General features: G+C 45.0%; 1 protein-coding gene across 1 annotated transcript in view; it reads right to left on the reverse strand.

The window, feature by feature from the left end:
* Positions 1-25,743, reverse strand: part of LOC106606871 (voltage-dependent calcium channel gamma-2 subunit) — a 73,512-nt gene extending 47,769 nt beyond the window's left edge. Inside the window, exon 1 of the mRNA XM_014203279.2 lies at positions 23,671-25,743. Coding sequence (XP_014058754.2) covers positions 23,671-23,896 — 226 coding nt within the window. The 5' untranslated portion in view covers positions 23,897-25,743. The remainder of the gene's footprint in view (positions 1-23,670) is intronic.
* Positions 25,744-26,814: the final 1,071 nt, after the last annotated feature.

A 26,814-nucleotide genomic window follows, 5' to 3' on the forward strand; every position in this document is an offset into this window, starting at 1 on the left:
CAATACAGTAGCTAATTCAAATAGCAAAAATGTGTGCTACCTCTAATGTTTCTATAATGGCACAGGGCGAGGCCCAGATGCAGACACAGGAGGCCGATGGTTTGAGTCTCTGATATTTATTCAAATACAAGGGGCAGGCAATAGGCAGGTCGAGGACAGGCAGAAGTTCATTAACCAGGTCAGAGTCCGAAAGGTACAGGGGGGCAGGCAGGCTCGAGGTCAGGGCAGGCTGAATGGTCAGGCAGGCGGGCTCAGTGTCAGGGCAGGCTGAATGGTCAGGCAGGCGGGCTCATTGTCAGGGCAGGCAGAACAGGTCGGAACCGGGAGGGTAAGAAAACAGAGACTAGGAAAACCAGAAGCACGGCAAAACACGCTGGTAGTCTTGACAAGACGAACTGGCAACAGACAAACAGAGAACACATGTATAAATACACTGGGGATAATGGGGAAGATGGGTGACACCTGGAGGGGGGTGGAGACAATCACAACGACAGGTGAAACAGATCAAGGTGTGACAGTTTCATTGAAATACCTTGTTGTACCTTGTTGTTAACTAAGCCTTGACAAGTCTGGACCCTGATGGTCAAATTCACTGTGTGTGTTTGTTCACATGTGTATGTGTGTGTGGTCCAAAAACCCCTCAATTCTCTATCTTTCTAAACAACACACTCTCTCTCCCTGGCTCATCCCCTCCCCCTATCTCACGGACTGCCTAAGGCACAATGATTAATTTGTGGCTATTGATTTCTCTTTCTGAGCTGAAAGTATGTGAGAGAGAGAGAGAGCGAGAGTGGGAGAGAGTGAGAGAGAGTGAGAGCACGTGTGAGAGACTGAGAGAGAATGAGAGAAAATGTGTGTGATTGTGTGTAAGACAGAGAAAGAGTGTGTGTTTGTGTGTGTGAGAGAGAGTGAGGGACAGAGAGAGTGTGTGTGAGAGAGAGAATCGGTGTGTCTATATGTGATGGGGGAGAGAGAGAGAGAGAGAGGGAACAGAGAGGGAGAGAGAGAAGAATACATCCAGTATTCAGTCTAGTGCTTCTCTGCAGTTCTTTTTTTCTGATCTTTAATGTAGGAAAAAAAGCCAATGGTTGCAGTCTGGATGCGTCAAACCACCTCCTCTCTCTCTCTCTCTCTCTCTCTCTCTCTCTCTCTCTCTCTCGTGCTCTCTCTCGCACTCTCTCCTTTCTCCTCTCTCTGGCAATTGGCAATTCACTGAGTGTCCACATGTCATCTTCTGCCCTTCTGCAGCGGAAGGGAGAGCGAGGGATGGGGAGTAGGGAGGGAGGGCAAGATGGCTGGGTGGGTGGAGGAGGGTATTAATCTATTTCCCTGTTTTATTACATCTAGGTAAATGTCGCTGGATTTGTGTTTGCATTCTCCCTCCTTGAGTCCCCAAACACATACAAGACAAGCAGCTTCTCAGACACATCAGTGCTCTCTGATATATCACTTCCTGTCTCTCTCTGTCTTTCTTGCTGTTGTTCTTTCTCTCCCCCTTTCTCTTTTCTTTTGCCGCTTTGCCTTCAACTGAATCCCCCAAAATTCAGCATGAATCTTTTACAGGGGAATATAATATCTTAATTGGCTGTAATACAGTGTTTCATTCCTCCTATCAGTGTCTTTGTTCCTCTTTCTGCCCTGACAGTGTTGCTATGAACCCATGACACTGTCTTCTCATCAAAATGTAGCTTGGCAGAGGGAAGCAGTAGCCATATGACCTGTTCTCTTGTTATATTCTCTTCTATGGCAAAATTCCCCTAAAAATACAAAGGTTCGGGCCTAGGTGCTTGTGTAAAGCTTCCCAGTCGAAATTGTTTGTGCATATATTATGACGAAATGTTGTGATATTTTTGTTTGTTTTGGTGTTTGGCAGTTTTTCACGCACACACATTATTTTCTTGTGGCATGTCGAAGTTTGGTAACTGAAGTCTACACCGCTTCGTCAGTGATTGGTCGACAGTACTACTCATAGGGGATTCTTCAAGGAAGTGTTTGTTGTCATTCATCGAGAGATGACTAGTTTTCATGCAAATGTTTCACTTGAGAAATACTGCACCAAACATCTTAGTTAGATTGCATGACTAAAGCCTTGTTCACACTGCAGGCCTTAATGCTCAAATGTACCCCCTTTTTCTCCCCAATTTCGATCTTGTCTCATTGCTGCAACTCCCCAACGCTCACGGGAGGTGAAGGTCGAGTCATGTGTCTTCCCAAACATGACCTGCCAAACCGCGCTTCTTAACAGCCACCCGCCTAACCCGGAAGCCAGCCACACCAATGTGTTGGAGGAAACACCGTTCAACTGACGACCGAGGTCAGCCTGCAGGCACCCGGCCAGCCACAAGAAGTTGCTAGATCACGATGAGCCAAGTAAACAATTAACAAGCTAGTTCGCTACCACATGTTCTTGTAAACTGTCAGGAGAATTGCTAGCAAGCAACAAGATATGCCAAATAACAGTCTAAAAACCACGAGAGGGCAAATATAATAAGATTTGACCATTCAGACACAAGTTGCATGGCCGGGGATCAGATTTGTATCTGACTTTAAACCACCAACGAAGGTGGTTTGAAATGTGGCTTGAAATAGTCGATTCCATTAGCATTTTGGTTGTTCAGACTGCAGGAAAAAGAAGGCTTTAGACCTCAGCAAAAACATCAAAATGAATTACAGATTTCTTGGTTTATCTTAGATTATTTCTGACTTTTTTAAGAAAGTGTATACTGGCTATGTTGATGCTACGGCGTTTCAAAAGGGACAAACAGTAACATTGCCATTTTTTTCTCGTTTTTTAAGCGAAGGTCTTTTAAGGGAGTATGCGAGGCACAGACGTTCACTTCGCCTAGCCGAGTTCTGCTAGGAGCAAACCAAATCTAGTCTGCGGGAGCCTTTAGCCTCTAGCTATACGGATAGCATAGCACTGCAGCATTGCGATCCAATGCAATTACTCTGTACTGTGAACAAAGATGGGCGCCCTGCAGCAAGTCACACAACATGATGGGCTAAGCTTCTGACTCCAGCTCTAGAGTCTCTGTTTGTTACACACCGCTTATCTTCTAAACACAGAGGGCAAACAGCACTAGTGCCAACATTGACCAAAATCAGACAGACATAAGGAAACGAGGCTAGCAAAAGGCTAGAGCTAGCAGTGTTAGGTTAGCATTAGCATTAGAGCAGAAACGTAGTCTAGCGATGGTCAGCCTTTGGCCTGGGGGGCAATGGTAAGGCTGTGTGTGATCTCTACTTAATTCACTTGATTAATCGTTTTAATTAGGCCTCTGGGTAAAACTTCCTGTGTGTGAAAACCCTTCACATAGTATAAGCACATTTTATTATAATAGTAATAATAATAATTTGGTGGGTGATAATATTTTTGCTATTTCACACACTTCACATGTGTGAATTGGAAATGTGTTTTTTGCATATCCCAACTACCTGAGACACCCTCAGAGAGTGGGGTCACAGCCAGGATCTGCCATTATCAACGGCAACCCTGGAGCAATTAGGGTTAACCCTAACACTAAGCTACAGTGCATTCGGAAAGTATTCAGACCCCTTGACTTTTTCCACATTTTGTTATGTTACAGTCTTGTTCTAAAATTGATTTAATTGTTTTTTTCTCATCAATCTACACACGATACACCATAATGACAAAGCAAAAACAGGTTTTTGGAAATGTTCGCAAATAAAAAATATATAAAAAACAGAAATATCACATTTTCAAGTATTCAGACCTTTACTCAGTACTTTGTTTAACCTGTTTGGGATAGGGGGCAGTATTTTCATGGCCGGATAAAAAACGTACCCGATTTAATCTGGTTACTACTCCTGCCCAGAAACTAGAATATGCATATTAGTAGATTTGGATAGAAAACACTCTAAAGTTTCTAAAACTGTTTGAATGGTGTCTGTGAGTATAACAGAAGTCATATGTCAGGCCAAAACCTGAGAAGATTCCATACAGGAAGTGCCCTGTCTGACAATTTCTTGTCCTTCTGTAGCATCTCTATCGAAAATACAGCATCTGTGCTGTAACGTGACATTTTCTAAGGCTTCCATTGGCTCTCAGAAGGCGCCAGAAAGTGTAATGGGGTGTCTGCTGTCTCTGGGCGAAAAACAGCAGGAGAATTTGTTAGTGGTCAGCCTGGGAACAGTGAGACTGAGAGGCGCATTCACGAGAATTCTCCATTTTTTTCTTTCAGCCTTTGAATGAATACAACGTCGCCCGGTTGGAATATTATCGCAATTTTACGAGAAAAATAGCATAAAAATGTATTTTAAACAGCGTTTGACATGCTTCGAAGTACGGTAATGGAATATTTTGAATTTCTTTGTCACGAAATGCGCTCGCGCGTCACCCTTCGGATAGTGACCTGAACGCATGAACAAAACGGAGCTATTTGAATATAACTATGGATTATTTGGAACCAAAACAACATTTGTTGTTGAAGTAGAAGTCCTGGGAGTGCATTCTGACGAAGAACAGCAAAGGTAATCCAATTTTTCTTATAGTAAATCTGAGTTTAGTGAGCACCAAACTTGGTGGGTGTCAAATTAGCTAGCCTGTGATGGCCGAGCTATCTACTCAGAATTTTGCAAAATGTGCTTTCGCCGAAAAGCTATTTTAAAATCTGACACCGCGATTGCATAAAGGAGTTCTGTATCTATAATTCTTAAAATAATTGTTATGTTTTTTGTGAACGTTTATCATGAGTAATTTAGTAAATTCACAGGAAGTTTTCGGTGGGTATGCTAGTTCTGAACATCACATGCTAATGTAAAAAGCTGTTTTTTGATATAAATATGAACTTGATTGAACAAAACATGCATGTATTGTATAACATAATGTCCTAGGAGTGTCATCTGATGAAGATCATCAAAGATTAGTGCTGCATTTAGCTGTGGTTATGGTTTTTGTGACATATATGCTTGCTTTGAAAATGGCTGTGTGATTATTTTTGGCAGGGTACTCTCCTGACATAATCTAATGTTTTGCTTTCGCTATAAAGCCTTTTTGAAATCGGACAATGTGGTTAGATTAACGAGAGTCTTGTCTTTAAAATGGTGTAAAATAGTCATATGTTTGAGAAATTTAAGTTCTAGCATTTTTTGAGGCATTTGCATTTCGCGCCACGCTCTACCATTGGATATTGGTGAGGCGTTCCGCTAGCGGAACGTCTGTCCCTAAAATTAAGCACCTTTGGCAGCGATTATAGCCTCGAGTCTAATTGGTTATTACGCTACAAGCTTGGCACACCTGTATTTGGGAAATTCCTCCCATTCTTCTCTGCAGAACCTCTCAAGCTCTTTCAGATTGGATGGGGAGCGTTGCTGCACAGCTATTTTCAGGTCTGTCCAGAGATGTTCGATCAGGTTCAAGTCCAAATTCTGGCTGGGCCACTCAAGGACATTCAGAGACTTGTCCTGAAGCCACTCCTGCGTTCTATTGGCTGTGTGCTTAGGGTCATTGTCCTGTTGGAAGGTGAACCTCCACCCCAGTCTGAGGTCCTGAGCACAGGTTTTCATCAAGGATCTCTCTTTCCCTCAAATCCTGACTACTCTCCCAGACCCTGTCGCAGAAAAACATCCCCACAGCATGATACTGCCACCACCATGCTTCACCGTAGGGATGCCATTCAGGCCAAAGAGTTCAATCTTGGTTTCATCAGACCAGAGAATCTTGTTTTTCATGGTCTGAGAGTCCTCTAGGTGCCTTTTGGCAAACACCAAGCAGCTGTCATGTGCCTTTTACTGAGGAGTGGCTTCCGTCTGGCCACTCTACCATAAAGGCCTGATTGGTGGAGTGCTGCAGAGATGGTTGTCCTTCTGAAAGGTTCTCCCATCTCCACAGAGGAACTCTGGAGCTCTGTCAGACTGACCTTTGGGTTCTTGGTCACATCCCTGACCAAGGCCCTTCTCCCCCGTTTGCTCAGTTTGGCTGGGCGGCCAGCTCTAGGAAGAGTCTTGGTGGGTCCAAACTTCTTCTATTTAAGAATGATGGAGGCTACTGTGTTCTTGGGGACCTTCAATGCTGCACAAATGTTTTGGTACCCTTCCCCAGATCTGTGCCTCGACACAATCCTGTCTCGGAGCTCTACGGACAGTTCCTTTGACCTCATGGCTATGTATTTGCTCTGACATGCACTGTCAACTGTGGGACCTTAAATAGACAGTGCCTTTCCAAATCATGTCTAATCATTTGAATTTACCACAGGTGGACTCCAATCAAGTTGTACAAACATCTCAAGAATGATCAATGGCAACAGGATGAAACTGATGTAACGGTCGTCGTGTGAAATGGACCAAGGTGCAGCGGGAAAATGTATACTCATCTTCTTATTTATTATAAAAGAAGGAAAAACCAAAAGAAACACGTATACAAAAACGAACGAACGACACTAAACAGTCCCGTCAGGTGCTACATACACTAAACAGAAAATAACTACCCACAATTCCCATTACCAAAACACCCCTATACATAGGACCTTCAATCAGAGGCAACGAGGAACAGCTGCCTCTAATTGAAGGCCAAATCAATAAACTAAACATAGAACTAGAAAGACTAGACTAGAACATAGAAATATACTAACATAGAACATAAACCAAAACCCCAGAACACTCTAATCAAACACCCCTCTACAAAACACATAGCCCAACAAACCCCGAAACACTCTAAACAAATACCCCCTGCCACATCCTGACCAAACTATTATAACAAATAACGCCTTTACTGGTCAGGACGTGACAGTACCCCCCCCCCAAAGGTGCAGACCCCGGATGCACCTCACACAAAAAACACAAAAATACCCCCCCCCAAAAAAAATAATCCCAACTAAAGGGAGAGAAGGGAGGGTGGCTACCGTCACCGACGGTTCTTGTGCTACACACCCCCCTCCCCAACCCACCTACTATGGAGGTGGCTCAGGCTCGGGCCTTACTCCCCAACCTAACCTGTCCACCCCCGCTAAATATTTATTAATTGTTACCCTTCCCAAAGTCTCTGGGCTATGGCGCATCGCTGAAGACCTCGGGCTGATGTGCATTGCTGAAGACCTCAGGCTGATGCGCGTCGCTGGAGACCTCGGGCTGAAGGGCAACTCTGGCTGCGCCGATTCCGGACTGTAGGGCGACTCTCGCTGCGTCGATTCCGGACTGTAGGGCGACTCTCGCTGCGCCGATTCCGGACTGTAGAGCGACTCTCGCTGCGTCGATTCCGGACTGTGGGCCGTCTCTCTCGGTTCCTGACTGTGGGCCGTCTCTCTCGGTTCCTGACTGTGGGCCGTCTCTCTCAGTTCCTGACTGTGGGCCGTCTCTCTCGGTTCCTGACTGTGGGCCGTCTCTGGACGGGGCACTGTCGCCGGACACTCTGGACGGGGCACTGTCGCCGAACACTCTGGACGGGGCACTGTCGTCGAACACTCTGGACGGGGCACTGTCGCCGGACACTCTGGACGGGGTACTGTTGTCGAACACTCTGGACGGGTTACTGTCGTCGAACACTCTGGACGTGTCACTGTCGTCGAACACTCTGGACGGGGCACTGTCGTCAAACACTCTGGACGGGGCACTGTCGTCGAACACTCTGGACGAGGCACTGTCGTCGGAAGCTCTGGACGAGGCACTGTCGTCGAACACTCTGGACGGGTCACTGTCGTCGAACACTCTGGACGGGGTACTGTCGTTGAACACTCTGGACGGGGCACTGTCGTCGAACACTCTGGACGGGGCACTGTCGTCGAACACTCTGGACGGGGCACTGTTGCCGGAAGCTCTGGACGAGGCTCTGTTGTCGGAAGCTCTGGACGGGGACTGCGCACTGAAGGCCTGATGCATGGGGCTGGCTTAGGACACGTCAGACTAGGGACACGCACCATTGGGCTAGTGCGAGGAGCAGGAGCAGGACGAGCTGGACTGGGCTGACGCACTGGAGGCCTGGTGCGTGGGGCTGGTAGTGGAGGTACCAGACTGGAGACACGCACCCCAAGGCTAGTGCGAGGAGCGGGAACAGGACGTACTAGACTGGGCTGACGCACTGGAGGCCTGGTGCGTAGTGCTGGCTTTGGACACACCAGACTGGAGACACGCACCTCAGGGCTAGTGCGAGGAGCGGGAACTGGATACACCGGGCCATGAGTAGGCACTGGAGGTCTGGAGCGTACCTTCTGCACAACCCCTCCTGGCTGGATGGAAATAGCAGCCCTGCACGAGCGGAGTGCTGGCACAGGGTGAACTGGGCTGTGCAGAAGCCTGATGGTTGCCGTGCGTAGAGCAGGCGTAGGGTAGCCTGGGCCTAGGAGGCGCACTGGTGGCCAGATGCGCTGCGCAGGCATCCTCCTTCCAGGCTGGATGCCCACTCTAGCCCGGCACTTGCGAGGGGCTGGGATCGCTCGCACCGGACTGTGCGTGCGCATGGGTGAGATCATGCGCACTTCCGCATACTCCGGCGCTCTCCACTCCATATACTCCCCATAATAAGCACGGGGAGTTGGCTTAGGTCTACTGCCTGCCCTAGCCAAACTACCCGTGTGCCCCCCAAAAAACATTTCTTGGGGCTGCCTCTCCGGCTTCCTTGCCAGCCGTGTTCCCCTGTAGCGTTCCCGGTCTTCTTTAGCCTCTCTTATCTCCGCTCTCCTGGCTGCCTCCACCTGTTCCCATGGGAGGCGATCCCTTCCGGCCAGGATCTTTTCCCAACTGTAGGATCCCTTGCTGTCCAGGATGTCCTCCCATGTCCAGTCCTCTTGCTGCTCCTTCCTCCTGATGTAACGGTCGTCGTGTGAAATGGACCAAGGTGCAGCGGGAAAATTAATACTCATCTTCTTATTTATTATAAAAGAAGGAAAAACCAAAAGAAACACGTATACAAAAACGAACGAACGACAATAAACAGTCCCATCAGGTGCTATATACACTAAACAGGAAATAACTACCCACAATTCCCATTACCAAAACACCCCTATACATAGGACCTTCAATCAGAGGCAACGAGGAACAGCTGCCTCTAATTGAAGGCCAAATCAATAAACTAAACATAGAACTAGAAAGACTAGACTAGAACATAGAAATATACCAACATAGAACATAAACCAAAACCCCGGAACACTCTAATTAAACACCCCTCTACAAAACACATAGCCCAACAAACCCCGAAACACTCTAAACAAATACCCCCTGTGTCACATCCTGACCAGTAAAGGGCTTATTTGTTATTGTAGTTTGGTCAGGACGTGGCAGGGGGTATTTGTTTAGAGTGTTTAGGGGTTTGTTATATTATGTGTTTATGTAGAAGGGGTATTTGTTTAGAGATTTCGGGTTTTTTGGGGCTATGTGTTTATGTAGAGGGGTGTTGGTTTAGAGTGTACCGGGGTTTTAAGTTTAGGTTCTAGGTTAGTATATTCTATGTTAGTTCTAGGTTGTTTACGTCTATGTTCAGTTTATTGATTTGACCTTCAATTGGAGGCAGCTGTTTCTCGTTGCCTCTGATTGAAGGTCCTATGTATAGGGATTGTTTTGTATGGGGTATTGTGGGTAGTTGTAGTTGCATAGCTTTGTGTTTAGCCTGCATCCTGTTCATTCGTACGTTTTCTTGTTTTGGTGTTCAATAAAAGTGAAATATGAGCACTCAACCCGCTGCGCCTTGGTCCAATTCATACGACGGCCGTTACACCCTGCCACGTCCTGACCAAACTAATATAACAAATAACCCCTTTACTGGTCAGGACGTGACACCTCAGCTCAATTTCGAGTCTCATAGAAAAGGGTCTGAAAACGTATATAAATCAGGTATTTCTGTTTTAAATGTTTTATAAATTTGCTTAAATAAATGTAAAAAACTGTTCTCACTTTGTCATTATGGGTTATTGTGTGTAGATTGATGAGGAATTGAAAAAAAAATCTATTTCAGAAAAAGGCTGTAACGTAACAAAATATGAAAAAAGCCAAGGGGTCTGAATACTTTCCGAATGCACTGTATATGGAATTATTTTAACCAAGGATCATTTAGCTATTTGATTTTAAGACCCCTTGAAGTATAAAAAATCAATATACAGTATATAAAAATGTATTTGATAAAAAATGTAATTTGGCCTTACAAGCCCATACAAATGCATTGAATAACAGATTCACTACATGGAACAACAGATATTCCCCCCAAAAAATGTAAAGGAAGTTTGTTCCGAAGTGTATGTCCTATATCTGAGCGATATAAGAAATATAATGACCATTATTTTTTTTACATGTATTTAACCCCTTATTTTTGGCACCAAACAGTCTCCATATACAGTAAACTGTTCTTCCATTAATGTTTCCAACTGATACTGGGGGCCTTCAGACAAGTCTTGTGAGGCCTGTGGGCATCCTAGAGCAAAACAACCAACATGTATGTGTTTGTGAGAGTCTCATCTTTCCACTGTAGACACATTTGACAATGGCTAACTTGGTTACAGGGTTGCCGTAGGATGTCACTCCTACACAGATATAGTGAGCCAGTGAGATATTCAGTCAATTGTATGAGTGATACTGACATTGTCAGTAGCAGACACTGAGGCCGACAGTAATACAGTGTTGTGTTCTGAGCCTTTGTCTGCCATCTGCCGCGGAGCTCTCCAACAGGTGATATGAGGCGTATTGAGGGGAAACTAAATATAAAAGCCAGGCTCCTTACAGCCCATCATCACAACTTAGCTTCATTTTGACACAATATGTTCATTTTTGACTTGTGCAACCCCATGAGACCAGCAAGTCTGGGGTATGGTGGTTACAGTACCATGAGACCAGCAGGTCTGGGGTACGGTGGTTACAGCAACATGAGACCAGCAGGTCTGGGGTACGGTGGTTACAGCACCATGAGACCAGCAGGTCTGGGGTACGGTGGTTACAGCACCATGAGACCAGCAGGTCTGGAGTATGGTGGTTACATTACCATGAGACCAGCAGGTCTGGGGTACGGTGGTTACAGCACCATGAGACCAGCAGGTCTGGGGTACGGTGGTTACAGCAACATGAGACCAGCAGGTCTGGGGTACGGTGGTTACAGCACCATGAGACCAGCAGGTCTGGGGTATGGTGGTTACAGCACCATGAGACCAGCAGGTCTGGGGTACGGTGGTTACAGCAACATGAGACCAGCAGGTCTGGGGTACGGTGGTTACAGCACCATGAGACCAGCAGGTCTGGGGTACGGTGGTTACAGCACCATGAGACCAGCAGGTCTGGGGTACGGTGGTTACAGCACCATGAGACCAGCAGGTCTGGGGTACGGTGGTTACAGCAACATGAGACCAGCAGGTCTGGGGTACGGTGGTTACAGCACCATGAGACCAGCAGGTCTGGGGTATGGTGGTTACAGCACCATGCGACCAGCAGGTCTGGGGTACGGTGGTTACAGCACCATGAGACCAGCAGGTCTGGGGTATGGTGGTTACAGCACCATGAGACCAGCAGGTCTGGGGTACGGTGGTTACAGCACCATGAGACCAGCAGGTCTGGGGTACGGTGGTTACAGCACCATGAGACCAGCAGGTCTGGGGTATGGTGGTTACAGCACCATGAGACCAGCAGGTCTGGGGTACGGTGGTTACAGCACCATGAGACCAGCAGGTCTGGGGTACGGTGGTTACAGCACCATGAGACCAGCAGGTCTGGGGTACGGTGGTTACAGCACCATGAGACCAGCAGGTCTGGGGGTACGGTGGTTACAGCACCATGCGACCAGCAGGTCTGGGGTACGGTGGTTACAGCACCATGAGACCAGCAGGTCTGGGGTACGGTGGTTACAGCACCATGAGACCAGCAGGTCTGGGGTACGGTGGTTACAGCACCATGAGACCAGCAGGTCTGGGGTATGGTGGTTACAGCACCATGAGACCAGCAGGTCTGGGGTACGGTGGTTACAGCACCATGAGACCAGCAGGTCTGGGGTATGGTGGTTACAGCACCTTTAGGCTGGTTCGAGTACAGGCTGCTGTATTTCTCCCTCTCTGCATGCATGTGTTTGTCAGGTATGCGTGTCAGTAAGAGTAGCGGTGCACACTAGCTGTGATAGTGAAGAATTCCTTCCTGACCCTGGTTGTGAATGTGTGTGTATGTTATGGCACAGGAGCAGTCCATGTGCATGCTGTTGTGAACTCATGAGAGACTCCTGTCCTGGAAAACGATCTGAGAGAGCAAAGGAAAGCCACGCTGCTCGCCATTAACAATTCATACTCTTCCTTACTGGCATCTTCCTCTGTGATTTAGCAGAGCCTTATCCCCAGCTACATCAGTATGTAGCACCTTCATTTTGTCAAACTCCCTGATTCAACCTGATCTGGAGATTACCGTAGCATTGTCTTTCATCTTCAGGAAAATCAGATGCGTTGTCAGCATTTTGGCCAAGGCTGTGGCTGAGCTTCAGAGTCAGAGTACATACATTATCCCTCCATAGACATGAATAATCGAGTGTCAGCCATACCTGGACACCAGGTTTACATCATTTCCTGTAGAGAACATATTCCATCATCAGCCTTCAGATTAACCCCCAACTCACTCCGTCACTGCTAAAGCTACAGTTCACAGGTAAGATACAAGTTGGGACAGACTCATTCTGAAATAACATTGAGTGTAACTTACACAAAGCTTGTGTAGGTTAAAATGGGATGGCTTTAATAATGTTTTTCTGTTTAAAATAAATATTTGGATTGCATAACTATAAATATATATATTTTTTTTTACCAATAATCAAATGTTCAGCAGTCTCCCTTTGACCTTGTCAACATCATTACTCCAATTCAAGTCAGGCAGTGACATCACCACCTTCCATTTTTTTTCTTAGCTTGGAGCAGTTTCTGACGGTCGGATTTGACAGATAGAGTCTCATTACAAGTGTTTGTTTTCCCAACAGCACCATTTGCTGTGACAGTGGGGTCTGCCAGCTCTGTCGGCTGCAGTAAAAACTCATTCTGGAGTGCAGTTAACAGGACCATCTGAACAGCCCCACACGCACACACATGTGCGAGTACACACACAAACACACGCATTCACGCACGCACACACACACACACACACACACACACACACACACACACACACACACACACACACACACACACACACACACACACACACACACACACACACACACACACACACACACACACACACAGACACACAGACACACACACACAGTGGCCAGTCCCGTCTTTGGAGATTGACACACAGTCAGAGCACAGTATGGCCTCTGCAGGCCCCCATACAAACATGGCCACCGACATCCCCTTAAAGGAGGTAAGGCACAGAAGACCTTCAGTCAGTGTGCTGTGAGAAAGATTTCCATTTGCCTTTGCAACCTCAAATGTTACTTTTCAATAATGTTGTCAAAATGTGACATTACTCTCTCTGACCCGGGTCGATTGACAATGAAAAAAGAAACGGGGGGCTCAGGTGAGTACAACAAAATCATTACTCTATCTGTCTGCCCTGCAGTCAGGACTCAACTCTTTAGCTGTGCAGAAATCCAATACCCTCAAAACTCTGCACATCTCATATTACAACTCTGTCTAGCTCCATTGTATTGTTATACCTAAAACACATTGATTGCAGAGTATATGAAACTGGAGCTACGCTCTCTACAGTAAATATACCTGGACCAGGCAGGGAGTGGAGCTGTCAGCACCTTTCCCACTAGGTGCTAAGAGGGTTCTACAGAGGTGGGAACATCTCATTCTCCTCTCCCCAGCAACACTGAGAGGATGTTGTGCTAGGGCTGGAGTCGTAACCCCGTGAAGGACCGGGGCCTTGGTCTTACTGGATCCAGGTGCAGGCTCACCTCACACCCCATACAGTATGGCAGGGTGTTGGGGAGCAGACATAACTCTACCCACTCCCACTCTCCGGGATGATGCAGTGTGTTTGGGCTCTGCACTGACACAAAGCAAATACGGTGTAATAGATGGCAAATGAACTGCACTGTGGACACCACCAATTAATCAAAAGGCAGATTGCTGTAGTTTCTCCTCACTATCGCAGGAAAAAGGAGTGGATCTCACCTCCTTAAAATGAATGGATTGTATCTGAGGTTAATTATTATTTACTATTGGGTCTCTTTGGGAGATTTCCACTGCTTAAGGAAATGGCCGCCGATGTGGAACCAAGGTAAGAGACTACTGTGTTGTTAGGAGCAGTGAACTATTTATTTGTGCCTGTAACCATGCAATATCCTGCCAGGATACATTCATTTCTTTCAGTCTCATCTCACTGTTTCTGGTGTCAGTGCATCACATGTATTTTCATGACGTTTGTGTACTATAACAGTCAACTGTAATCGGTACAATAACATCTATTGGCAGCCAGAGTCCAGTGCCCCCTGTCCATTCAATAGTGTTACAGAGACTAGCCCAGGGTGTGCCCTCCCAGGGTATGACACTCACAGGGTATGACTCCCCCAGGGTATGATGACTGTCCCAGGGTATGACTGTCCCAGGGTATATTGACTGTCCCAGGGTATGACTGGCCCAGGGTTATGACTCTCCCAGGGTATGACTGTCCAAAGGTATGATGACTGGCCCAGGGTTTGATGACTGGCCCAGGGTATGACTGGCCCAGCTGCCCAGCCCATGTGCACTATTGATTTGTTCCCTGGCCATGTAGGATAAAGATAGACTCCCCCTCAACACAACTGACTGCAGCTAAAAATAACATGTGTAAATGAAGGCTAGAGCCACACACATATACACACACACACACACACACACACACACACACACACACACACACACACACACACACACACACACACACACACACACACACACACACGTGAGTTTCAGTTACTGGAGAGGACTGATGTAATTATCATGTGGTGACCCGGACGCCGTCCCCTCTTTGACATGTATCCTTTTTTCTAATTTACGACTGGCCCTCTCGTTTAGTGGAGCAGGGGGACTCCTACACGCTGAGTGGGCAGGCGGGCAGGCAGGCGGGCAGGCAGGTGGGCGTGCAGGAGGGCGGCTTTTACGGGACAGGGCTACCAAAGTTTACAGCACGTTTCCCATCGATCAAAGCCATCAGTGCCATTAATCATATCCTAAACCAATTCCTATGGCATCTCCCTCTCCATAGCCCATCACACAACACGGGCACATGGAGGAGATGGAGATGAGGATTATGCCGCTTCACACCACTGCCAAGCCAGGAGAGGCCTTTTCTGGCAGGTACAGTAAGCTAAGTGTGGGGGAGGGGAGATTCAGAATAGCATGGAGACTCCTACATACTACACACCTCCACTATACTGGAGCATAGAATGAGAATGAGAAAACCAGATAGGAAAATGATATAACCTTCACTGTAGTAAAGCATGTTATAATGTCAGAAAGGAGGGGCTTAGTGATTGACCTACACATGACCAAAACACTGCAACAGCATATAAGACTGTACTGAACCATAATCACTCCCACTATTCACTCTCTCCAAGGCAATGGACAGTACATTATAAAGGAGTAGAACTACAGTACATGGCCATCTCCACAGTGGGACAATTTTTTTTTTTAACCTTTATTTAACTAGGCAGGTCAGTTAAGAACAAATTCTTATTGCCACGTCCTGACCATAGTAAGAGGTTATTTTCTATTGTAGAGTAGGTCAGGGAGTGACAGGGGGTGTTTTGTGTTTTTATATGTTTTCTATTTCTATGTTTAAGTTCTAGTTTTTCTATTTCTATGTTGGGGTTATTTGGGTTGATCTCCAATTGGAGGTAGCTGGTCCTCATTACCTCTGATTGGAGATCATATTTAAGTAGGGGTTTTTTCTTCCTGTTTTTGTGGGTTATTATCTTTTTAGTAGTGTTTGTTGCTCTCTGCGTCACGGTTTGTTGTTTTTGTAAATTCAGTTATTTATGTTTTGCAAAGTTTCACGGATTTAGTAAAATGTGGAAATACAACCACGCTGCACTTTGGTCCGATCCTTTCGACAGCCGTGACACTTATTTTCAATGACGGCCTAGGAACAGTGAGTTAACTGCCTTGTTCAGGGGCAGAACGACAGATTTGTACCTTGTCAGCTCGGGGGTTCAAACTTGCAACCTTTCGGTTACTAGCCCAAAGCTCTAACCACTAGGCTACTCTGCCACCCCAATGACAGACAGACTGACACCACAGACACTGTACTACCGTAATGAAGGTGATTGAGTCCCACACAGCCTCATCCAGTAATGACTGTACTGTAATAATCAGGCCTTAGTGGCCAATAGAACAGACCAGTGTACAGACCAATAAAACAGTCCAGACCAGTAGTGTTTGTCTGCAGTCCCAGCAGAGCAGAGCTACTGTAGCCACAGCGGCAGACAGGTCAGAGCTAAATGAATCCCATCTATCTATGGGCTCTGGGAGAGGTGACAGTGCAATAGAGCCCAGTCACTTAGATAGCAGCTGAGTGGAGGGATGTGACTGGGGCAGATGTCATTCCAATGAGCCAGTCCAATGAAACACTAAGGGAGGGATTGTCCATGAACCCCTATTGCCCCTATCTCAACAAGTGGTTGAATACCAGACCACTCTGAACTGCCACGGATACAGTACTCCGTATTCAACTTGATACGGCCATCCAGTACACTGGTGTGCGTGGCTACGCTTGGGTTCCTTGATGGCAGATATGCGGGCATGTTATCCTGTTCATGCAGCTGGGTGTACAGTGGAGCCGTGTCATAATACAGCCTAATGCCACTTTAGGGTCGGGTCATTAGCCTGGGTGGGCATGTGCCAGCCGGTATAATCCTTATCTGATTGGACTATGAAACTAATCCTGCTCTGGAGCACTGGCACTGCCCAGCCCAACAATCTCTGCACTATCTCTCATTCTGTGTCTCTCTCTTACACACACACACACACACACACACACACACACACACACACACACACACACACACACACACACACACACACACACACACACACACACACACACCGGATATATACACATGCATGTAAACATTCACACCCACACACACACAGACACACACACAAACGTGTACACACACACAAACAAGTGCTCAGGCTCAAACACACATACACCAACAAAACATACACATGGAGAAAACACTAGTACATTACTCCCACCTGTTCAAAATGCATGAATGTCATGTACTCACAACACTACACCCACATACACATGTAGAAGACCATAAGATACAGTGCCTGTACACACACACTGGTATAGTCTCAAGATGATTGACAGGAAAGAACCGAGGGAGGCCACACGAACAAGTCCTGGAGTTTGGTCATTCATTTCCTCAACCATCCTACATGCATTCTCTTCAGCACCAGTCCATTTCCACAACTGAGAAACCAGGAAAGGGTACCAAGTGGGTGGATTTCAAGTTTAGAGGGTAAAGCTGGCCCCCATATATTTTCATTCATATGGCATCACAAAGCATTGGACTACTCTTCCAAACGGCATCAAGGTAGCAAACAAATCACATGTATTCCTTCTATTGCTGATAGTCCTTCATGGGAAACGGCTCTGCCAGTGAACCCCGAGGCAGGGGTTGAATTATTGGTCTTACTGAAGAAAACCACTCATACAACAGGTGATAGGAGGAAAGGGGGGGAAACACAGCCACCAAAGCAGCCCTCTTTTGTCAAAGGATTTTCCCATCTTCTTTTGCACCTCCTGCCCGCCCTCCCTCCTCCTCCCTTCCTCCGTTTCTCCTCCTATAGCCGAGGCAGAGGGGGGCGCTGTAATGAAGATGAATGGGGCAGATTAGCGTGGAGCGATGGCGTGGCGGTGTGCTATACCTGGCTGTGAGGAGAGGAGGCCGTGCCGACCGATGTGGATGCTCCGGTAGGCAGTCGCCCAGCCCAGACAGGATGGAGCAGTGTTCCCCCCTCCCTCTGGGGCTCAATCCATTAGCACCACACATGTTTACCGTATGCTTAACACACACAGAACATAGCCCCAGACAAATCCCCCTACCTCATCCCCTTCGTATGGCTCTGCCTCAGTATGACAATAATACACAGACTAGTTTGCACAGGCTTCCAAAGCATAGGCCAGTATAACTGCTCGTATAACTGCCAGTATAACTGCTAGTATAACTGCTAGTATAACTGCTCGTATAACTGCCAGTATAACTGCCAACATAACAGCTAGTATAACTGCTAGTATAACTGCCAGCATAACAGCCAGTATAACTGTTAGTATAACTTCTAGTATAACTGGCAGTATAACTGCTACTATAACAGCTAGTATAACTGCCAGTATTACTGCTAGTATAACTGCTAGTATAACCGCCAGTATAACAGCTAGTATAACTGCCAGTATAACCGGCAGTATAACAGCTAGTATTTACTGCTAGTATAACTGTCAGTATAACAGCTAGTATAACTGCCAGTATAACTGCTAGTATAACTGCCAGTATAACTGCCAGTATAACTGCCAGTATACCAGCTAGTATAACTGCTAGTATAACTGCTAGTAAAACTGATAGTATAACCGCCAGTATAACTGCTAGTATAACTGCTAGTATAACTGCCAGTATAACAGCTAGTATAACTGCTAGTATAACAACTAGTATAACAACTAGTATATATGCTAGTATAACTGATAGTATAACTACCAGTATAACTGCCAGTATACTGCCAGTATACCAGCTAGTATAACTGCCAGTATAACAGCTAGTATAACTGCTAGTATAACAGCTAGTATAACTGCTAGTATAACTGCCAGTATAACCGCCAGTATAACAGCTAGTATTTACTGCTAGTATAACTGTCAGTATAACAGCTAGTATAACTGCCAGTATAACTGCTAGTATAACTGCCAGTATAACTGCCAGCATAACAGCCAGTATAACTGTTAGTATAACTTCTAGTATAACTGGCAGTATAACTGCTACTATAACAGCTAGTATAACTGCCAGTATAACTGCTAGTATAACTGCTAGTATAACCGCCAGTATAAAAGCTAGTATAACTGCCAGTATAACCGCCAGTATAACAGCTAGTATTTACTGCTAGTATAACTGCTCGTATAACTGCCAGTATAACTGCCAACATAACAGCTAGTATAACTGCTAGTATAACTGCCAGCATAACAGCCAGTATAACTGTTAGTATAACTTCTAGTATAACTGGCAGTATAACTGCTACTATAACAGCTAGTATAACTGCCAGTATTACTGCTAGTATAACTGCTAGTATAACCGCCAGTATAACAGCTAGTATAACTGCCAGTATAACCGCCAGTATAACAGCTAGTATTTACTGCTAGTATAACTGTCAGTATAACAGCAAGTATAACTGCCAGTATAACTGCTAGTATAACTGCCAGTATAACTGCCAGTATAACTGCCAGTATACCAGCTAGTATAACTGCTAGTATAACTGCTAGTAAAGCTGATAGTATAACCGCCAGTATAACTGCTAGTATAACTGCTAGTATAACTGCCAGTATAACAGCTAGTATAACTGCTAGTATAACAACTAGTATAACAACTAGTATATATGCTAGTATAACTGATAGTATAACTACCAGTATAACTGCCAGTATAACAGCTAGTATAACTGCTAGTATAACAGCTAGTATAACTGCTAGTATAACTGCCAGTATAACCGCCAGTATAACAGCTAGTATTTACTGCTAGTATAACTGTCAGTATAACAGCTAGTATAACTGCCAGTATAACTGCTAGTATAACTGCCAGTATAACTGCCAGCATAACAGCCAGTATAACTGTTAGTATAACTTCTAGTATAACTGGCAGTATAACTGCTACTATAACAGCTAGTATAACTGCCAGTATAACTGCTAGTATAACTGCTAGTATAACCGCCAGTATAAAAGCTAGTATAACTGCCAGTATAACCGCCAGTATAACAGCTAGTATTTACTGCTAGTATAACTGTCAGTATAACAGCTAGTATAACTGCCAGTATAACTGCTAGTATAACTGCCAGTATAACTGCCAGTATAACTGCCAGTATACCAGCTAGTATAACTGCTAGTATAACTGCCAGTATAACTGCTAGTAAAACTGATAGTATAACCGCCAGTATAACCGCTAGTATAACCGCTAGTATAACTGACAGTATAACTGCTAGTATAACTGCTAGTATAACTGCTAGTATAACAACTAGTATATATGCTAGTATAACTGATAGTATAACTGCCAGTATACCTGCCAGTATACTGCCAGTATACCAGCTAGTATAACTGCCAGTATAACAGCTAGTATAACTGCTAGTATAACAGCTAGTATAACTGCTAGTATAACAGCTAGTATATATGCTAGTATATCTGCTAGTATAACTGATAGTATAACTGCCAGTATAACTGCCAGTATAACTGGGTGCTAGTGTATTAGGGTGACTATGACAATAGAGGCTCCAAAGGATTTTATTCTGCGTTTAAAATGTAGTCTTGGATATTTATTTCTCACTATAGAAGAGGCATTTAGTATTTAGTATTGTATTGGGATCCCTAAGTACTCTTCCTCGGGTCCAAACAGGAAACAAAACAACAAATAAAATACCTAAAATTCATAATATAATATGCATAATCCTCCTGTTGGTAGAGCATGGTTTGTGGGTTCGATTCCCTTGGGGACCAGTACAAAAAAGTATGAACATGTATGTACTGTAAGTCACTGTGGATAAGAGCGTCTGCTAAATGACTAACATGTAAATGTGAATAATATACATAACACTACATAACCTCCTGCCTCTACCTAACGCTTCAGAAACAGGAAATGACTCCTGCCCTATGAGCCGTTCTGGCTCTCACAAGGCCACCCACCTACATAATACAATTTACTGTATAATACAGTGCAAATTACAATACAAAACATATTCAAATGACTGCGTCTCATTTGATGTGAATGAGTGGAGCAAGCATAGAACTGTGATGTATGCTGAACTCTAATCTTTGACCTTCCTCGTAATGGACTGTGTTACTCCTGTTAGATGTTGTTTGCCCAAATAGTAAGCCAGGAGCACATTGTTGCCAAATCTTGTGGAGGGCTCTTTGCTGATAGCACACATCTTTTGGTTTCTCTGATGTCAGGACAATTGAATCAAATACTGCAACAGATCAAGGGACTCAGCATTCATATGAACCAGCTCCAAGGGCAATGTGAGATTTCACAAATTAATCGCATGCTTTGGCGATGGCATATGCTATTGCATTTTCAGTATGACTGATAGCACAGGCGACTAGTGAAAACAAGTGTAAATCTACAAAATCTATATAAGCCATATTTTATGGAACCATCGAAGTGCTCCACTCTCTTTCCAGTGCTGGAGAGGGAAAAGGACCTGAATGTTCACCGGAGGAGAGATCAGTGAGAAGTGCCTCTACCTTCACACAAACATGCATACACGCCCCCACGCACGCACGCACGCACGCACGCACACACACACACACACACACACACACACACACACACACACACACACACACACACTCAGCCTGTATGGTTACTTTCTCATGGGTGAGGCTAGGTATGGTATTACAGTGACTGGAGTGAGCAGTAGAGTGGTAGATGGTTGTGTGGGCATTCCCCTCTGTGATCAGGGGCTCTCCTCTACAGGAGCTGATTAAACAAACACAACCCCTCGCCCACCTGGGCACACAACATGAGCTGTATGAGTGGGCCAGAGCTGGGCTACAGCAAATCACTGTCTGCATTGTCAGTTGTGATACAGACAGGATGCATCATCATCCATCGCAACAAGGTAGCTACCGATATATGAGACACAATGTGTAGGATGATGATTTTCCATACAAAGTACCCACTTGATTTCAGCATTGGCATGAACCTCTTCATGCTGTAGTTACAGTATCCACCTGAGATGGCAGACATAGCAGCAGCACACCTGGTCCGTAGCAGGAGCTTCTTGTGGCTGAGCTGCTGCTTATTCTCCACTGCAGCTGGATCCGGCTCTGCAGTTTACTTCCTATTTTTCAATATCACAGATTTCGGTATAAATTGTGCTAATTACCCATGAATAAATTTACCCAATTGCGGTTTTTTTAAGCCCAATTTCCACAGCAGGAAGTCGTTTGGATTGGTATTCAAATGAATCTGACCTCGATGTGTAAATGCGATGGTGCCGTTCTCCGCTTCCTCCCCTCATCAAGGCCTGAGACCATTCATGAATCGCAAATTACAAATCAGTGTTCATTTCCTGCTATTTGGATCACCAATTCAAAGGAGGATGGCTGTTATCTTGCCACAAAAGAGAAGCTGCGGCATATGGGCTTTGTAATTATAATTCACCTTGTGCCAAGTATAGGAGATTTTGGTCAGGTCTGGACTATGAACAATTGTCTGTTAATTACATAACAGCCTGACTAAGGCAAAGGCCAGTCATATCACACCACTGATTTTCTACACCTTCACAGATAAGTGTGAATTTCAACAGAGGTTAAAAATCTCTAGTCTTTGAAAACCTCTCCACAGCTGTAGTTAACCCGTGATGGGTCACGTTGAGACCTAAAATGGCTCTCCCACTGTATGTCCTGGCTAGCACAGGAGAAGAGATGCAGAGTTCCTGGAAAGGGTAGCTGGAGGGTGTCAGACAGACCTTGAACAAACCTTAAGCAGATGCTTAGGCCGCCCTGACAGATATGGCCAACGTCAGCCATCCTACCTTGGTAAAAATCACCCAGTAATGTCGGTTAATAAATGAACATACAACAGTACTTTTATTGCCCAGGAAAAATACATCCCTGTAATTTCCAATGTTTTAATACATTTTTGCCAATGTGAATTTAACATGCCAAAAAACACATATCTTTATTCTGTGCAATCATACACATTTTGAAGAGTTCAAATCATCAGATCTTTACAGCTGAGTGGCACTGACATTATTTTCATAAACCACTTCCTAGGGCTGACTTCACCTCAGGCTGTTAGAGCAGAGATCTGACCTGAGACTGACTGCTTACTGCTTATCAAATGACAGAGGAGTGTGCAGAGAGACAGGAGGCCTGTGTGAATCTCTCTGCTAAGAAGATGTAACGCTGCGTGACCTCACAAGGTTACGCTCAAAGTCAGCATCTGACGCCTCCGCATGACAGGAAACAAGACCCCACTGTGTGTCAAGTCAGGACGTGGGAGGTGGTCTTGAACCTGCGCTTGAGAGGTGACTGTGTTTGACAACTTAGAAAATACTAAGCACTGCCAGGTCAAAGGGTAAATGACAAGCACTGTTAAGGCACCCCATCATCTTGAGGTCAAAGGTGGGGTCTGGATGGAAATAGACCTTTGACAGGAATGGCTGACTCTCTGTTGCTCTTGTGCACTGGTCATTATCATATGTTATCACAATTAGAAATGCTTGAAGAATGACATGGTCACTTGGTGCTGTTTTGAACAATACAATCGACTGGTGGCAAAGAATGTAGAAAAGTCATGTTTTGAAGGTGTCACTTGGGGATTGTGTATAGGCCTAAGAGGTGTGAAATGGAGGGTTCTTACAGTAGTTCATTGACCCAATTATGTGTTTGATACACTGTATGGGGCTAAGATAAACCTGATCCACATGGCATATGTCAGTAGAAAAGCAAAGGAAGGGATACATGTTATAAGGTCACCGAGTGGGATAGGTTTTACTACATGTAGCTAAAGGTTCAAATGTAATCACTATGCTATACTGACATGGAGAAAATAAGGTGACTGCAAAACGCATGTGGCTCAATTACCTTCTAAGCAACACGTCCTCCACAATCCCGAATGGGTCATCACCTCTTCGTTCTTCTTGCTGGTCTCGTTATCGCTGACCGACTTTGACTTGCACGTGCCGCGCGAGTACAGCCAGTAGTCCGTGCCAACCGCGATGGTCATGAGACTGAAGGCGGCAAATGCGCCGACCGTGGTCAATAGCATCTGAACTCCGCGGTCAAACAGACCCATATTTCCGCATTCCATGAAAGGGGGACCCCCTTTCCTCTTGATATATAGGAAATAAATATTTGAAAATTTACGGGACCAAACCAAACTAAAAAAATGGGATATATTTGAGCGAAAGGAGGGGGAAGGAGGTGGATGCGGTAGGAACCTTATGGTTGCGTTTGGGTGAGGACTGACTAAGAGAAATTGGGTTTCCTTTTAGGGTAGTTTGGGGAGGAGGACGCAGTGTCTCTCTCCCCAGATGGGTTCTTACTAAATGTTACCCCAAATATAAGAATTACGGACAAGGTAATGGCCTCTAAAATGGACTATAGCGTCAACTGTTATCCCTATGACTACAACTAGCCTACACTGGCAGTTGCAGCATAAACCTACTAATGTAAAGATAATATTATGTATAATATACAATCACAGTAAGTGATAGGTAGAGAGAGACTGTAATATAAATGGAAAAGGGGATAGCCTCAATCAAAATTCAGTAGGCTATTCTGCTTTGAGACTAGCTTTTGTCTCATGCTTTACAATGTAGCATTTAACACATGTAGATCGCTGGAAATGTGTTTCTTGATGTGCAAGGTTTGCAGATAAGTACTATTCTATGGATAGCGCTGAATGAATATGAGCTCAAATGGATGAAGAGAAGAGGGTGGGGGTGGTGTTAGAGTAATGGTAGGCTTACAACAATTCTGCCTGGCAAGTCAATACGTCTCTTAGATGCGAAATGAATTACAATTATTGTTGGCATATAATGCTGAATGTGTATATATTTGATGTTTAATTGTGTTTGAATAACCCTATGTCAGGGCTATTATAGTCCAGATGGAAAAGCAAGGAGAGAAACAGGGACGGGAATGAAGGACAGGGAAAATAAGAAAAGCAATTGTAAATAAATGGACGATTCAAGTCCAGTGGAAACAAATGAAAATAATCCTGGGGTCTATATTATATAAGAAAGTAAAATACTATAGGGCTTGCATCAATTTGATAAATCAACCAACAATGGAATGAAGAAATCAAGCCCAATGAATAAATTAATTAATTAGTAAAGAAACAGATAAATCAGGTCGAAAACAAATTAAACAAGCGCTAGATTTCCTTTTTCCTAAAATTCTGATCCCCAGTTTCCATATGTAGCCCTTAGCTCCTTGAAGGTTTCCGCCGAAAATGGGGATTTGCGGTTGGAAAGGGTGCAGTCGACGATCCGGAGAGAGCGGGGTGCATCCAGCAAGGCAAGCCGACCATTACTCGACATAAAGCCGGGAAGAGGAGAAAGAGGAGTTGGGGATGCCTCCGGAACTGATCCGTTTTAGTACCACTGTTAATACCGTTGTTACTTGGATATCCAAACTCACGGTTGCATCACACCCAGAACCGGAACCAGAACCTTCCCACTTGCATAGCCCTTGCGCCATGTAAATCGAAAATAATCTGATAGAAAACTCAGTTGCAAATCAAAGCAAAAAACGACAGTATATGTTCCAATCCTTGTTCCTTCCCTTGTTCGTTCAGATGAGAGCGGAGCTTTTCTTCTGAGGGTGTAGGAGTGTGTAGCTGGGCTAGAAAGATATTACACAACCGGAGGAAGAGACCGACAGCACGCCACGCCGACCCAACAGCACAGATCCACAGAGCCGTTGAGAGGGGCGCAAATTGGAGTCCGTATATTCTGGATGTCAGTGTCACAGCGCTATGCATTTAATTGAGGTTTTCTCCTCTAAAACGATGGTTTATGTCAGTGTTTGAATGCTGATTGTAGTGCTGAAGATTATGAGTATATTTTCTTCCCACACTGACTGGTGCTATACTCTGGCTTTAGTAGGCTACAGTGCTCGTCCACCGATGCTGGAAAGATAGCCTATTAAAGATTTTAATTCCATTTCTGGAGTGGAGGGAGGGGTGGATAGGGGGTGCGGGGGTTGCGGGCTAGTTTTGTGTGTGTATGGGTATAGTGTGTGTGTGTGTGTGTGTGTGTGTGTGTGTGTGTGTGTGTGTGTGTGTGTGAAAAGAGGGGGGTGGGGTTAGTTAGAACTGGTTGAAGGATTATGGAGAACTGTATTTTATATTTATGCATTAGCATTATAAGCCCTGACGTGCTTTGGGTTATTGCCACCACAGGATTTTATGATAGTCTATTCATGGTGCTCATAATGTTCCTAAAATAATCCCCCAAAATGATTTATTGGATTGAGTCTGAATTGCGTGACTCTACTATTTTTCGTGCTCGCTTGGATTGGATTTTGGGTGCCAATTTCTCAGATTTTACAGCCTACACCTTTAGTGCAGCTGTGGTTTCTCTCCCTCTATCATAATTTGTTTAATTACCAAATAACATTTCCATATTTTGACGCAGGACAGCCTTATGAGATGGACTCGCTTTTGGGCTGTTTTCAGACTTGGCCATTTTGATCCAAACAATCACGGTGTCATTTATAATTGCAAAGCAATCAGATTTATTAGCTCCTGCCACTGCCAGCAAAATATTTTCTCGGTCCTATACAAGTAATTACTCCACGCACCTTACTGCAATAACTCTGAATGGAGAAATAAGCAGCAGGAAGCCAGAGAAACGCGCGGGGGTTGTCCGCCACTGCTCTTGATTGTGTGGTCCACTCTCAAAGTGCTGAAAGGACAGCTCCCTCCGCGCGCCATAAGCGTCGTTCAGTGTTCAGGAGCTTGTCTCCCCCTAGCTTTCATGCGCCGCAACTGCAATTGAGCGTTTCATTCCAACAGCTTTAGAAAGAACTACGGAAGTTCAGAGAGGACATATAAATAAATAAAAAGATTCCCTCCTATTGTGGAGATATTTTCTATTGATCATTACATAAAATTTGTTTTGTGAGTTCACGAGATGAACTCTATACATAGGAATGGATGTATTGATGATAGCTTGACAATATGGCTAAGGCAGAGCCAAGGGTGGATCAATGCATCCATTT

The sequence above is a fragment of the Salmo salar genome, chromosome ssa06 (assembly GCF_905237065.1).
Source record: "Salmo salar chromosome ssa06, Ssal_v3.1, whole genome shotgun sequence".
NCBI classification, from domain to species: Eukaryota; Metazoa; Chordata; class Actinopteri; order Salmoniformes; family Salmonidae; genus Salmo; species Salmo salar.